The following is a 13,770-nucleotide window of genomic DNA, read 5'->3' on the forward strand; positions in this document are numbered from 1 at the left end:
GTGTAGGAAGAAAATGCAGGTGCCGGTTTACACCGCAGATAGACACAAAATGCTGGAGTAACTCAATGCAGACCCGGTGGGCCGAAGGGCCTGTTTCCACGCTGTATCATATTATATCATATCATATATATACAGCGCGGAAACAGGCCTTTTCGGCCCACCAAGTCCGCGCCGCCCAGCGATCCCCGCACATTAACACTATCCTACACCCACTAAGGACAATTTTTTACATTTACCCAGTCAATTAACCTACATACCAACAAAAAAAAACTAAAACTGTACACAATACTCCAAATGCAACCGCAATATCATTTTGTACAGCTGCAACGTAACATCTCAATTCCTATTCATGATGACCTGACTAATGAAGGCCAGCATGACAAAGGTCTGTTCAAGAATCTCTGTATTTGTACTGCTAGATCCCTCTGTTTTACAACACTTCCCAGGGACCTACCTTTCATTGTGTAAGTCCGATCCTGGTTTGACTTCCCAAAAATACAACACTTCAGTTATCCAAATTAAACTCCGTTTGCCATTCCTCTGATCACTGACATAGCTGATCAAAAACCCGCTGCAATTGTTGATTACCTTCTTCACTGTCTATGATATAACCAGTTTTAGTATCATCTGCAAACTAAATGACCATGCCTTGTACATGGGTCTCGACCCGAAACGTCACCCATTCCTTCTCTCCCGAGATGCTGCCTGACCTGCTGAGTTACTCCAGCATTTTGTGAATAAAAACCTTCTCATCCAAATTATTGACATAGATGACAAACAACAATGGGGCCCCAGCACTGAACCCTTTGGCAGACCACTAGTATCAGGACTCCAATTCAAAAAATAACCTTCCACCATCACCCTTTGCTTCCTACCATCAAGCCAATTGTGCATCCAATTAGGTAGCTCTCCCTACAGTCTAACTTTCCAGACCAGCTACCTATTCTGAACCATGTCAAAGGCCTTGTTGGTCCACCCAGGCAATGTCCATGGCCCGACCCACAAGCCCCATGGTTCAAAAAGCTAGCAGATTCGAGGGGCACAATTTCCCACACACAAAACAGTGCTGATTATCCTTAATCAGTCCTCACCTATCCAAATGCTAGTGGATCTGCATATCAGAATCCTCTCAAGTAACTATCCCCGCTGTCAATTATAGCTCCTGGAAATTTATCGCCCTTCCCACTGTGTGTTGCAACCAACAGACTAAAATATGCAAAATAGTATTTTATCGCATCGGGAGCAGTCCCAAAAGCTCACCATCTTCAAAACCAACTTCAAAAAGAGATAAAAGTACAAGTACACATATTCTGGACTCATGACAAACGGCTCAGTCTGAAGGGTCCAGACCCAAAATGTCACCCATTCCCTCTATCCTGAGATGCTGCCTGTCCTGCTGAGTTACTCCAGCATTTTGTGTCTATCTTCCACGTCCTCAACTTCAGCCTGCAAATATTTATTGTGTGTGAATCCTTTCGCTCACAGTTCATTTGCACACTGCCGCGCGGATGTTATATAAATAACAGCTCAACGACTGAACTTACGGCCAGGTCGCTGTAGAGATGGTCACCAAAATAAAGCACCTTGGATCCACGCCAGCCAGTCAGTCGCAGAAAATCAAACAGGTTGCCCTGCAGATTGAACAGACAAATATGAACAAGGGTTGACATTTCAAAGCAGTTCACTTGAATAAATGTGGAGCAGACCACCTTGAAAAGGCTGTGGAACGATTCCAGAATAATGAAGCAAACAGGAACATTGGTCCAAATGCACGCCACTATTATAAATTATAATCAAAACAAATAAACCTTGCAGTAAATATAGGTGTCAATAGAAGGCAGGACACGTATTAATCTTATTGAGCAAATATGAGCTTATTTTGGAAAGAGGATACACATTATTTCTAAAATGTACATCAATAAAACATTTCAAAAGGAAAGTATCAATTGATGCGTTGTTTGGCCAAAGAAAACTTTTATTTAAAATTTAAAAAATTAAAATAGCAAAATGTTACAAACTGTAGGAAATGAGGACAAATGCAGACAATACACTTCTTCCTTTCATAAAGATGGAGCAGATAGAGCGGATTGGGTACCGCGATTTGCAGGGCTGAGTAGGAACACAGAGTGCTGCCAAACTCCTCACACTTAGAGCAAAAGACCAATTTATTACCTTCCCGGGAGACAATCTGTCAGCCCAATTAACAACTTGTTAAGCAAAGATCAGGATGCTAACATGATTGCTGCTGTTGCTTGGGGCTATGAAATTACTATTTTAAAATCAGCAAAACTTTAAACAATAAATACAGTGCAGGCAATTCAAGTAAACGGCATAGATTTTACTGCTACTAACTTCCAACAAATCAACTGCCAAACTGTGCAAAATATTAAGACTTTAAATTTATTTTTCTTTCCCGAATAGTGTTTTCGTGCCAGGGAAAACACGTTTTACTTATTTCTGGAAGTCTGTTCTTTCACACGCTAAATTAAAAATTACACATTTGAGGCCAAAATCAGAATAGATGAGAACATGCTCTGAAAACTGACGAATGGACTTTGTTGATGATGTTTTGTGATATCACATCTTTGTCCTCACAGGTCAGAATCTCATATTCCTTGAAAATAGTCTAACAATTGAGTGAGTAGTGTTGGTAATGTTAGAAACAACACCTTTTAATTGCAGTGCAGAAAGTGGAGACAGCAATTTTAGTTTTAAAAACGCTATGATATGTGCGCACGTTTCTTTAGAATATTATCGTTCTGCATTGACTATTTCATGCCCGATTCTACTCAAGTTTCACTTCTCTATTTCTGACCAGGAGACAAGTGCGCATGAGTGATTTGGGGCCCTCAGTTTTTCCTTTTCTGCCGTGATGCAAATGTTTCCCAAAAGGAGTATTTGCTCAACGTTGGGAACACCCACAGGTTTATTGTCAATCAGAGCCAAGTGTGATCACGCCACAAACCCAGTGCGCTCTTTGGCCGATTACAGCACGTCATTGAGACAAAAAGCCGTGCCGAGATGAATTACTTTCATTGTCCATTGTCAGAGAGAGAGAGGGAGAGAGAGCCCAACTATTTTCATTCATCGGATGTACATCATCATCAGCTCATGACACTGTTCCACTCGAAGAATTTAAAACTCTGCTAGCTTCCAAGCAACAAAATTAGCAGTGGAACTTCCTGCTTGATCTATACGTTAGAGTAACAAGGAGAAGTTCTTCATAAAAGCAGAAACGCGACTTGCCTAACCCGCTGAGTTACTCCAGGACTTGCCTGACCCGGTGAGTTTCTCCAGCATTTTGTGTCTACCTTTGGTGTAAACCAGCATCTGCAATTCCTCCCTACACAATAAAAAGGTTACTAGATTGAGGTGGGGGCATAATATAATAATAGACCTGCAACAGTAGATCAACGAGAAGCAGAGAAGAAAAAAAAAAAGAAAAAAAATTGCAGATGCTGGAATTCTGAAATAAAAATCAGAACATTTTGGAAAAACTCAGTAGGCCAAGAAGCCTCTGTGGAAAGAGAAATGGTTAACTTCTCAGGTTTGGGCACATTCATCATGGATTCTGATGAAGGATCCCAACTTTGTTAGGGTCGCGCCTGATGTCTCCCCAGCTGAAGTGGAGTTTCATGCGCTTGGAGTGAGTGGTGCACTCAACAGGAGATAGTGGTCTTCATTCAGGTTTTGCAACTCACATCTCCATAGGGCTGTGGATGCTCAGAGTAGCGTCAAGACCGAAGATCAATAGTGTTTAGAAACCAAGGCCTCTAAACATATAAACTTTGCCCACAACCTGTTGGTCTTATCCTGGTAAGGCGCGGGGAAAAGGTGGCAGGAAAAGTCGCCATGATATTATTGATTGGTGAAGCAGGCTCAAGGATCGGCGTATGGTCATCCAGCCATTTACTGTTATGGTTTCAAGCCAGTTTGGATCAAGGCAAACAAAATCCTCAGATCATGCTGGTATCTTTTTTCCCCATTCAATCCAGCTGATTGAACAATGGAATGGAGAGGAATTTTTGACAAACTGAACCCCTGCAAGATATTTGACTCAATGCATACGCGTCACCTGCCAATCTCTAAACGACTGTATGGGGAGAAAAATACAAGAATGATACTGGGAGTCTGAAGTAAAACTAAAAACAGATGCAGCAAATACAGTGCCAAGGGGAACAGTTAAGGGTTTGAATCAATGATCTTTCAGCTTTATTGCAATGAGATGGATGTTGCTGCAATCATAGGAGTAAGTAGCAAGGAATTACTAACGAATAACTGTAGTAGGAACAAAATAATAATTCCTGGGACACCAGCATAGGTCACCAACAAACAGTGCCTGGCTTCTCAGGCTTGTTATGTAACATTAGCAAGCCAAATGCCAACCACAACAATGCCGACTGATCAAACAGTAAAAAAATTGACAGGGAGAAAGTTGACCTCACGGGTAAATGCTATTCCAGATCCGCAAGTTCTCAGGCTTGTTATGTAACAGATCGCAGAGGATCTGACGTGGGCAACGCACATTGCCGCACTGGTGGGTAAGGCTAAGCAGCGCCTTTACCACCTTAGACAACTGAGGAAATTCAGAGTGTCGCTGAGGATCCTTCATTGCTTCTACTCTGGGGCTGTAGAGAGCATCCTGTCCGGCAACATTACAGTCTGGTTTGGGAACAGCTCTGCCCAGGACAGGATGGCCCTGCAGAGAGTAGTGCGTTCGGCAGAACGCACCATGGGAACTACACTCGTCCCCCTGCAGGACCTATACTTCAGGAGGTGCAGATCCAGAGCAAGCAAGATCATGAGGGACCCCTGCCACCCCAGTAACGGACTGTTCCAGATGCTACGGTCAGGCAAACGCCTCCGCTGTCCGCTGTGAAAACGGAGAGGATGAGACGGAGCTTCTTCCCACAGGCCATCAGGACTGTCAACTTTGATAACCCCAGAGACTAAATTTTTGTCGACACTTTTTGTGCTATGTTTAGTAACTTATTAACTTTATTTATATGCTGTAACTGTAATTATTTTTGTGCACAACCCGCAGGCATTGCCACTTTCATTTCACTGCACATCGAGTATGTGTATGTGACAAATAAATTTGACTTGACTTGACTTGACTTGGCAAGGCCATTGCAAAATCATCCTCATTTTTTTTAAAAAAGTGGCACTTAATATGTAAGTTTAGCAATGATTTTGTTAACTTTTTATTTCCTCATAAGATAACGGTTGACATTTTCCCCATGGACAGATTTAAAGCAGCTTTGGCCATTCCATGGCCAAACTAAAATGACCGACCTCGAGTTAGGCCATACCCTCTCTACTTTCCCCCTCCAGGCTTAGTTACTCAGCCAGGACATTAAAAATCACCAAAGCATTCTCTTGTCCTTTACTCTCCTTTGAAGTAAATGGCCTCGTATTGATAAATATAAAAGACTTGGCGATGAGCTGATTAGCAAGCTTACAGGCAGTACCAAAGAATTAGTGGATAAGTTCATGTACAAGCTGAAGGGGTTATTTTAATTTGGCATCATGGTTGGCACAGAAGTTGTGGGCCGAAGGGGCTTTAACTGTGCTGTACTATTGTAGGCTCTACGTTCTTGATTTAGTCCTATCTCTACATATACTCAGCAGACAGATGCCCCGGTAAAAATACTCTAGCATTCAACAATCTTCTCACCCCAGAAAAAACAGCAAGTTTGGATGAATATTCATCTGGGAATCCAAAACTTTGGTGGCCCAGGTAATCCGGCAAATTTCTGGCTCACGATCTCATCTACATTAATGCCTTAAAACGGACCAGAATTTTCCAGGCTTATTTCAATATACAGCTATTGCTTTAGCTAAAACAAAAGGACACTAAAGTGCTGGAGCAACTCAGCAGGTCAGGCAGCATCTCTGGAGATGGACAGGTGACATCTCTGGAGATGGACAGGTGGTACGTCCAAAGACGTACAGGTTTGTAGGTTAATTGGCTGGGTAAATGTAAAAAATTGTCCCTAGTGGGTGTAGGATAGTGTTAATGTACGGGGATCGCTGGGCGGCGTGGACTTGGTGGGCCGAAAAGGCCTGTTTCCGCGCTGTATATATATGATATGATATGATGATTTTGGGTCGGGAGCCTTCTTCCATCCGAACGCCTTATCTATCCATCCTAACACGAGCAACACCTTATGAGCAGAGTGCCAAAGTCTCTTGGATTTTATTTTATTTTTTAACTAAACTTTTAACTCAACAATTCTAACTGTTTATTCTCCCAGAATAAAGAGTTGATATCTTAAATCCCCCCTGCTAAAATGCAGCTACATTTGGAAACTTTGCAGGAAAGAGGCAACGAGTCTTAAAAAATTACGTCTTAAAAAGTAGCGGCCATTACTTTAACTTTGCTGATAGGCACTGCAAAACATGTCAATAATACCCAGAGATCATTAATTTAATAACACTGACTTGTCAACACGAATAGGGAAAAGTGAAAGCAAGAGGCAAACAGATGAAATCCAATTTTCATTTCACCCCAGCACATATGTTAAAATAGACAGAAGTGTTTCAGCTGCTGTCTGAGAGAATCAGTCTAAACTATTCATGCACTACTAACTGCACGTTCTGTTCTTTTCAAATCCCAATCAAAACACGTTCAGCAACAAGTCACGTACACTGTGGTTTAGACACGAGTGCACCATCTGATAAACCGAGCCCCTCCCATGCGCTGTCAGCCTGCTGCCTCATCAATGGGGGAGGGGCAGTCTGCCTCAGAACACATGAAACCAGAGAATAGACAATCCACAATGGCATAGCTGGTAGAGCTGCTGCATAACAACACTTGCAACGTCGGAGACCCGGGTTCGATCCCGACTTGTACGTTTGTACGTTCTCCCCCTGACCACTTGGGTTTTCTCCGACATCATCGGTTTTCTCTCAGACTCCAAAGATGTACAGGTTTGTAGGTTAATTGGCTTGGGAAATGTAAAAATTGTCCCTAGTGTGTGTAGGATAGTGTTAATGTGCGGGGGATCGCTGGTAGGCGCGGACACGGTGGGCCGAAGGGCCTGTTTCCACGCTGTATTTCTAAACTAAACTACAGGTATGTAGGTTAATTGGCTGGGTAAATGTAAATGTAAAAATTGTCCCTAGTGGGTGTAGGATAGTGTTAATGTACGGGGATCACTGGGCGGCACGGACTTGGAGGGCCGAAAAGGCCTGTTTCCGGCTGTATATATATGATATGATATGATAAAGACCTGGGTCCGATCTTGATCTCTAGTGCTGTCTGCGTGGAGTTTGCACGTTCTCCCACATGCAATCCGGAGCATGGATATCCTCCTGGTGCTCCAGTTTCCTCCCACATCCCAAAGATATTTGGGTTTGCAAGTCAATTATCCACTGTAAAATTGCCCTTAATGTGGAGGGAGCTAGTGATATAACACAGAACTATGGTCGATGATTGTGATCGATGGTTGGCTTGGACATGGAGGGCGGAAGGGCCAGTTTCCATTCTGGGACTCTCAACCAATCCTCAACTCCAAGGGATGATTGTAAAAGATTAAAACACAAAATACAACTAAAATTCACCAGACAGGTATGGTCCCTGATGGAGATGTGGCTTAATCAGCGCCTAAAGATACCTGATCTCCCGGTTGCTCAACACTTTAACTCCCCCTCCCATTTCTGTCCTGGGCCTCCTCCACTGTCAGAGTGAGGCCCAGCGCAAATTGGAGGAACAGCACCTCATATTTTGCTTGGGTAGCTTACACTCCAGCGGTATGAACATTGACTTCTCTAACTTCAAGTAGCCCTTGCTTTCCCTCTCTCTCCATCCCCTCCCCTTCCCAGTTCTCCCACCAGTCTTACTGTCTCCGACTACATTCTATCTCTGACATCAGTCTGAAGAAGGGTCTCGACCCGAAACGTCACTCATTCCTTCTTTCCAGAGATGCTGCCTGTCCCGCTGGGTTACTCCAGCATTTTGTGTCTATCTTCAGCCACTTCTAATGGTCATTGGCATTTTCATTTAAGCACTGCAAGAGCATGAGTGCTGGCAAGGTGCCCAATACCTTGCTTCAATGCAGGATTCAGGCCAAAGCGTTTTCAAATTACCTTAATGTTGGATTCAGTGCAAAGCTCAGTGAAACTGAATCTTTTGTTTGCATTCTCACAGTCGATGCCACAGTTACAATCAATACCTGAACATAGAGCTATACCGCATGGAATCAGGCCCTTCGGCCCACTGGGTCCATGCTGCCTGTCTCAAAACCCAGCCACCGTGACCCATTTTTGTTCTCCCCATATTCCTATCAACTACCCCCATATTTTGCCGCTCGCCTACATACAATTTACTGTGGCCTATCAAACTGCCTGGTATGTAGCCGAAATGTAGCCTATCCATGTCCTCCAGAGATGCTGCCTGACCTGATGAGTTATTCCAGCACATTGTGCTCTAATCAATCTATCAACCCATATGTCTTTGGGATACGGGAGGAAAGAGGATCACCCGGGGAAACCCCCATTTAGTCATAGGGAAAATGTGCAAACTCCACACAGACAGCATTCGAGGTTCAGAATGAGCAAGAGTCACTGAAGCTGCACGTTACTGCAGGATCCCAAAGCTGCTACCAATCTGAATCTCATTGGGTCTGACCGGCCCCATTCACATCGCACGGGATTGTAGGTCACTGGGGCATGATGTTAAGAACTTCCAGTAAAGGGTTGAAAGGTTGTAAATCGTGAAGCTAGAGGAAGGAAGCAACAGGGCAACAGGCTTGATAAATCAAGGTCAGATGTTTACGATGGAACCCCTCTTGTTTGACAAGTAGAATTAATAATGAACTGGGCAGTTTGGGTTTTAGTGCGCAAAGACATGAAATGAAATAAATATACATTAACAAGGAGTAGTAAGAGACTCAGAATGGTTTCTCCTGTTTAACTTTGTTCTCATCTCTTGGTGCCATGTTCAATCGCTCCTTGTCCATGTGTGAACCTAACGGAATCTGCTGCTCAACCACTCGGCCAGGTCTAAATCTCTCCCCCCCTCCCTCTCCCTTCCTCACCACCTCCGCGGGACACCATTCTGCTTTAGTTAAACATTTTGTGTTTGGCTGCCTGCCACTGTATGTTTCTTTTTTTTTTTCCTAATCAGATGTGCAGCACTTTGGTCAACGTGGGTTGTTTTTAAATGTGCTATACAAATAAAATTGACTTGACTTGACTCTCTTCCACTTTCCCCCTACCCCCACCCATGACCCAAATTTAAAGATTATGGCTAATTGAGATAACAAAGAACCACCACTTAGATCCCCATCATTTCCTAATCAAACTCTTAAGGGCAGCACAGCAGTAGAGTTGCTGCCTTGCAGCGCGCGAGAGGCCCGGGTTCAGAAGACTGGAGGGTGGTTAAGATGGACTGCAAATAAAAATTTGGGAACTATAGACCAGTAAGTCTAACAGATGCACAAGATATATGTACATTTGGAAAGACGGAGGTTGATTAGGGACATGGTTTTGAGCATGGGAGATAGCGTCTCATGAACTTGATTACGTTTTTTTGAAGAGTTAACCGTCAGTGCCACAGACGTAGTCTATGTGAACTTCTGTATGAGCAACTCCTTTCATTAGGATCCACATAGTAGGCTGCTCTGGAAGTGACTTGGCTGACAAGAAGCGGAAGTGGCGGCGCCTAACGGCTGCGGCTCGCTAGCAGTCTGTTCGTCTTTTTCCTTTTTTTTTGTTGTGTGTCGGTGTTGGGTTGGTTTTTGTTTTTTTTTGGCTGTGTATGTGTGGGGGGTGGTGGTGTGGGTGGGGGGGGGTGGTGGTGTGGGTGGGGGGGGGGGGTGGGGGAAACCTTTCTCTTTTAGGTCTCTTCCTCACGGCGCGGGGTGCGGCTCGGCCGCGGGGCCTAACATCGCCCGGTGCGGCTCGGCCACGGGACCTAACATCGCCCGGTGCGGCTCGGCCACTGGACTTCACATCGCCCGGCGCGGCGCGGCCGCTGGACTTAACAGTGCCCGGTGCGGCTTGGCCGCGGGGCCTTCCATCGCCCGGTGCGGCTCGGCCGCGGGGCCTTTCATCGCTGGTGCGGCTCGGCCGCTGGACTTAACATCGCCCGGTTTATTCACAAAATGCTGGAGTAACTCAGCAGGTCAGGCAGCATCTCGGGAGAGAAGGAATGGGTGCTGCCTGACCTGCTGAGTTACTCCAGCATTTTGTGAATAAATCGATTTGTACCAGCATCTGCAGTTATTTTCTTATACTTAACATCGCCCGGTGCAGCTTGGCCGCGGGGCCTAACATCGTCCGGTGCGGCTCGGCCGCGGGACTTAGCTGCGCACGGCTCGGTCGCAGGGCCTTCCATCGCCCGGTTCGGCCACGAGACGTCTCAGCGCCCGGTGCGACTCGGCCGCGGGGACTGTGCGGGTCGGTCGGGGACGAGCTGTCTGTCCGTGGGCGTGGGGAAGAGAGTGGAAGTTTTGTTGCCTCCATCACAGTGAGGGGGTGTTTGGAGTCACTGTGATGGACGTTTGTGTTGGGGTCATGTGTCTTGTGTTCTTTTTTGTGTGTGACTGCTATGTAGTTTCGTTCGGTACCTTGGTACCGAATGACAAATAAAGCTCTGTTGAACTGTTGAACTGTTAGACCGCATGGGACGAAGGGAGAGCTAGGTAAATGCATACAGAATTGGCTGATGGTGGAAGGTGTTTTGCAGACTGGAGGCCTGTGCCTCGGGGATCGGTGCAGGGCCCATTGCTGTGTGAGATTCATACCAACAATTTGGATGAGAATATACAAAGCATGATTAGTACATTTGCAAATGACACCAAAATAAGTGGCATTGCAGACAGTGAAGATGGTTATCAAGAATTACAGTGGGATCTTTATCAGTTGGGCAAGTGAGCTGAAGAATGGCAAAGGGAGTTTCATGTCAGAAAGGTGTGAGGTGCTGTATTTTGGGAAATCAAATTAGGCCAGGATCTTCACTGAACAGTAGGGCCCTGGGGACCCTTATCGAGCAGAGGGATCTAGCAGTGCAAATACGTAGCTCCCCAAAAGTGGCAGCACAGGTAGATAGGGTGGTGAAGGCAGCTTTAGGTACGTTAGCTTTTGGAAAATTGAGTCTAGAAGTTGGGACGTTAGGCTACATTTATACAAGACATGTGTTAGGCCACACTTGGGAGTATTGTGCTCAGTTTTGGTCACCCTGCTAATAGGAAAGATGCCTTTAAGCTGGAAAAGGTGCAGAGAATATTTACAAGGATGATGCTCGGGCTTGAGGGATTGAGCTAAAGGGAGGGGTTGGAGAGGCTAGGACTTTATTCCTTGGAGTACAGGTGAATGCACTTTTCTCTCCTCTCTCCTCTTTCCTCCCCCCCCCCCCCTCCCCACCAACCTCAAGAGGACACACAGGCACTAAAGGGCATTGGTTTAAAGTGAGACGGGAAATTTAATAGGAATCTCAGGGGTAAGTTTATCTGCACAGATGGTGGTGGGTGCATGGAACAAGCTGTGAGAGGAAGTAGCTGAGGCAGGGACAAGAACAACACTAAAGGACAATTGGAGAGTTATTGTATGGGAATGATTTAGAGGGGTATAGGCCAAATGGGACTCGCTTAGATGGGGTATTTTGTAGGTATGGATGAGTTGGGGCAAAGGGCCCATTTCTATGCTGTACGATTCTATGACCATTTCCATACCTAGAAGGAGGTATACTTGCAGGCGATCAGAAATCACTAATGTATGAAGTGTATGTAACACCTGGTCCATTTGACCTCAGTGTTCCTAATGTGGGATTGGCTTTTTTTCCCTTTTGTAGGCTCCAGATTCCAAAGCATATTGAACTTTGGCAATCAAATCGGAATAATTCATTGAATGGAAATAATTTGCCAGGCTTTCGTGAATAGGACAGGTTCTTGGAAAGAACCAAACAAAAACTTTCCAGAAGGAAACTTTCCTGCATGTGTTCTCCACTTATTCCCTTCCTGAAGAGTCCTAAACTTAATCTTTAAAGAGTTTTTTAAATGTTAACGCCTCACACCTGGATTGGGACATTTTGTTGGACAAGTCCATCCAGTTTAGTTAGTTCCATTCTCAGAAAGGAAAATGAAGTAATTTCACTAAAGCTCATTTTGATCAATTATCTTCTCACTTTACAAAGCATCGGTTTGTCAACAAGGCGGGTTTCAACTGAGCAAACAGGCCCGAACCTGAAAGCTCTTTGCAAAGCAGCACAGCCCATTTTGAAAACATGCTGCAAGGCTAAGCATTGACCCATTATTCTCACCTGTTTGTACATCTTGCCCTTTTCTAAAGTGGTGATTTTGTCCCACTGCAGTGTACCCGTGTCATCCAGTCTTCGGAAAGGCCTAGCAAAATAAAGCAAGTCAGTATTCAGCCAGAAATTCAACACAGAAAAGTTGTAACCCAGCCAGACTAAACCTAAAATCATATCCCCTGTTGCCAAATATAGTTACACAGAAAATGTAGAAACTTATTCTCAACTTGGAAAAGTATCTTTCTTTTAATTACTTTCATAAAAATGATTTATTAACATTTACAAAGGTAATTTTCTTCATTAAAAAAAAGCTGTAATGCAGTGTTAAGCTTCTAGATATATCTTTTTTAATTATTAAATTTTCTATAAAAATGGTTAAAGTTATCCTTTACTTATTACACCACATACTTGCATTTATCTGTAAAGAAACTTGGCTTGTCGGCTTGGACGATTATCAAATCAAAAAGGTCTCGCCAATCATCTCCCACCATGTATTTCATTCCTTTATCACTGTGCAAAAAGAGTGAATGTTAACGAGCGTTGTGTCAATAATAGAAGCCACACAGGTACACCTAGATTGGTATGTTTGAGACAAGGAACTTCTTTAGCATGGAGTCAAAAGTCCACAGTCTGAGTATGCTGTTTAGTAAAGTACGTCAGCTTACAAACGTTCTCTTCAACTCACTGATGATTTGGGTTAGACTTCTGGTTTCAAAAACATAGGTGAAATTCAGAAATGAAGCATTTCAAATACTTTCACATATTCTAAAGGATCCAATTTTCTTTAGACTTTACCTTGGAGACAGCCAAGAAACTTTACCAGAAACAGGCCATTCCGACCACCGAGTCCGGGCCGACCAACGATCGCCAGCACTATCCTACACACTAGGGACAATTTACAATTTTACCAGAGCCAATTAACCTACAAACCTGTATGTCTTTGGAGTGTGATGAGGAAACCGGGGCTCCTGGAGAAAACCCACACGGTCACGGGGAGAACGTTTAAAGTCCGTACAGACTCTGCCCGTAGACAGGATTAAACCCGGGTCTCTGGTACTCTAAGGCAGCAACGCTACCGCTGCATTGGCCCCTCTTCATGACTTAGTTTTAAAATCACAGCTGGTTGGACATATTTTTTTAAATAATTTGTATGACATCAATAAAGTAACAAAAGAAGAGAATCTGCTCAATTCATAGACAAAGGATCGAGCACTAACATTTATACCTGGGAGAGATGTAGATGTTCAAATCAACATTGGAAGGGGATCATTTTATTATACCATACTTTAAAAAAGAAAATCAAAGTAATTGACATTAAACAGCGTAATTATGCTCAGATTTGCAATAAGTAATTGAAATGCCTTCAAGAGAACGTTTGGTTCCTACACCAACCTCAGTTATATACCTCATACCTTTGTTAAATGTCCAAAAAGCTTAACATCAAGGAATGGGTTTTCAGAGAATGGATAAAATGCTTTTGCACAAAAGCAAATTGACAGGATCAAAGGTGAACA

The 13,770-nt window shown here is 44.0% G+C and overlaps 1 protein-coding gene across 1 annotated transcript in view; it reads right to left on the reverse strand.

Moving 5' to 3' along the window:
• LOC144601723 (5'-nucleotidase domain-containing protein 2-like) overlaps positions 1-13,770 on the reverse strand; it is a 65,629-nt gene that overhangs the window by 10,754 nt on the left and 41,105 nt on the right. Inside the window, exons 10-12 of the mRNA XM_078414035.1 lie at positions 12,665-12,766; positions 12,266-12,347; positions 1,545-1,631 (exon numbers count right to left, since the gene is read on the reverse strand). Of these exons, the coding sequence (XP_078270161.1) occupies positions 1,545-1,631; positions 12,266-12,347; positions 12,665-12,766 (271 nt within the window). The remainder of the gene's footprint in view (positions 1-1,544; positions 1,632-12,265; positions 12,348-12,664; positions 12,767-13,770) is intronic.

This window comes from Rhinoraja longicauda, chromosome 17 (assembly GCF_053455715.1).
Source record: "Rhinoraja longicauda isolate Sanriku21f chromosome 17, sRhiLon1.1, whole genome shotgun sequence".
Taxonomy (NCBI): domain Eukaryota; kingdom Metazoa; phylum Chordata; class Chondrichthyes; order Rajiformes; family Arhynchobatidae; genus Rhinoraja; species Rhinoraja longicauda.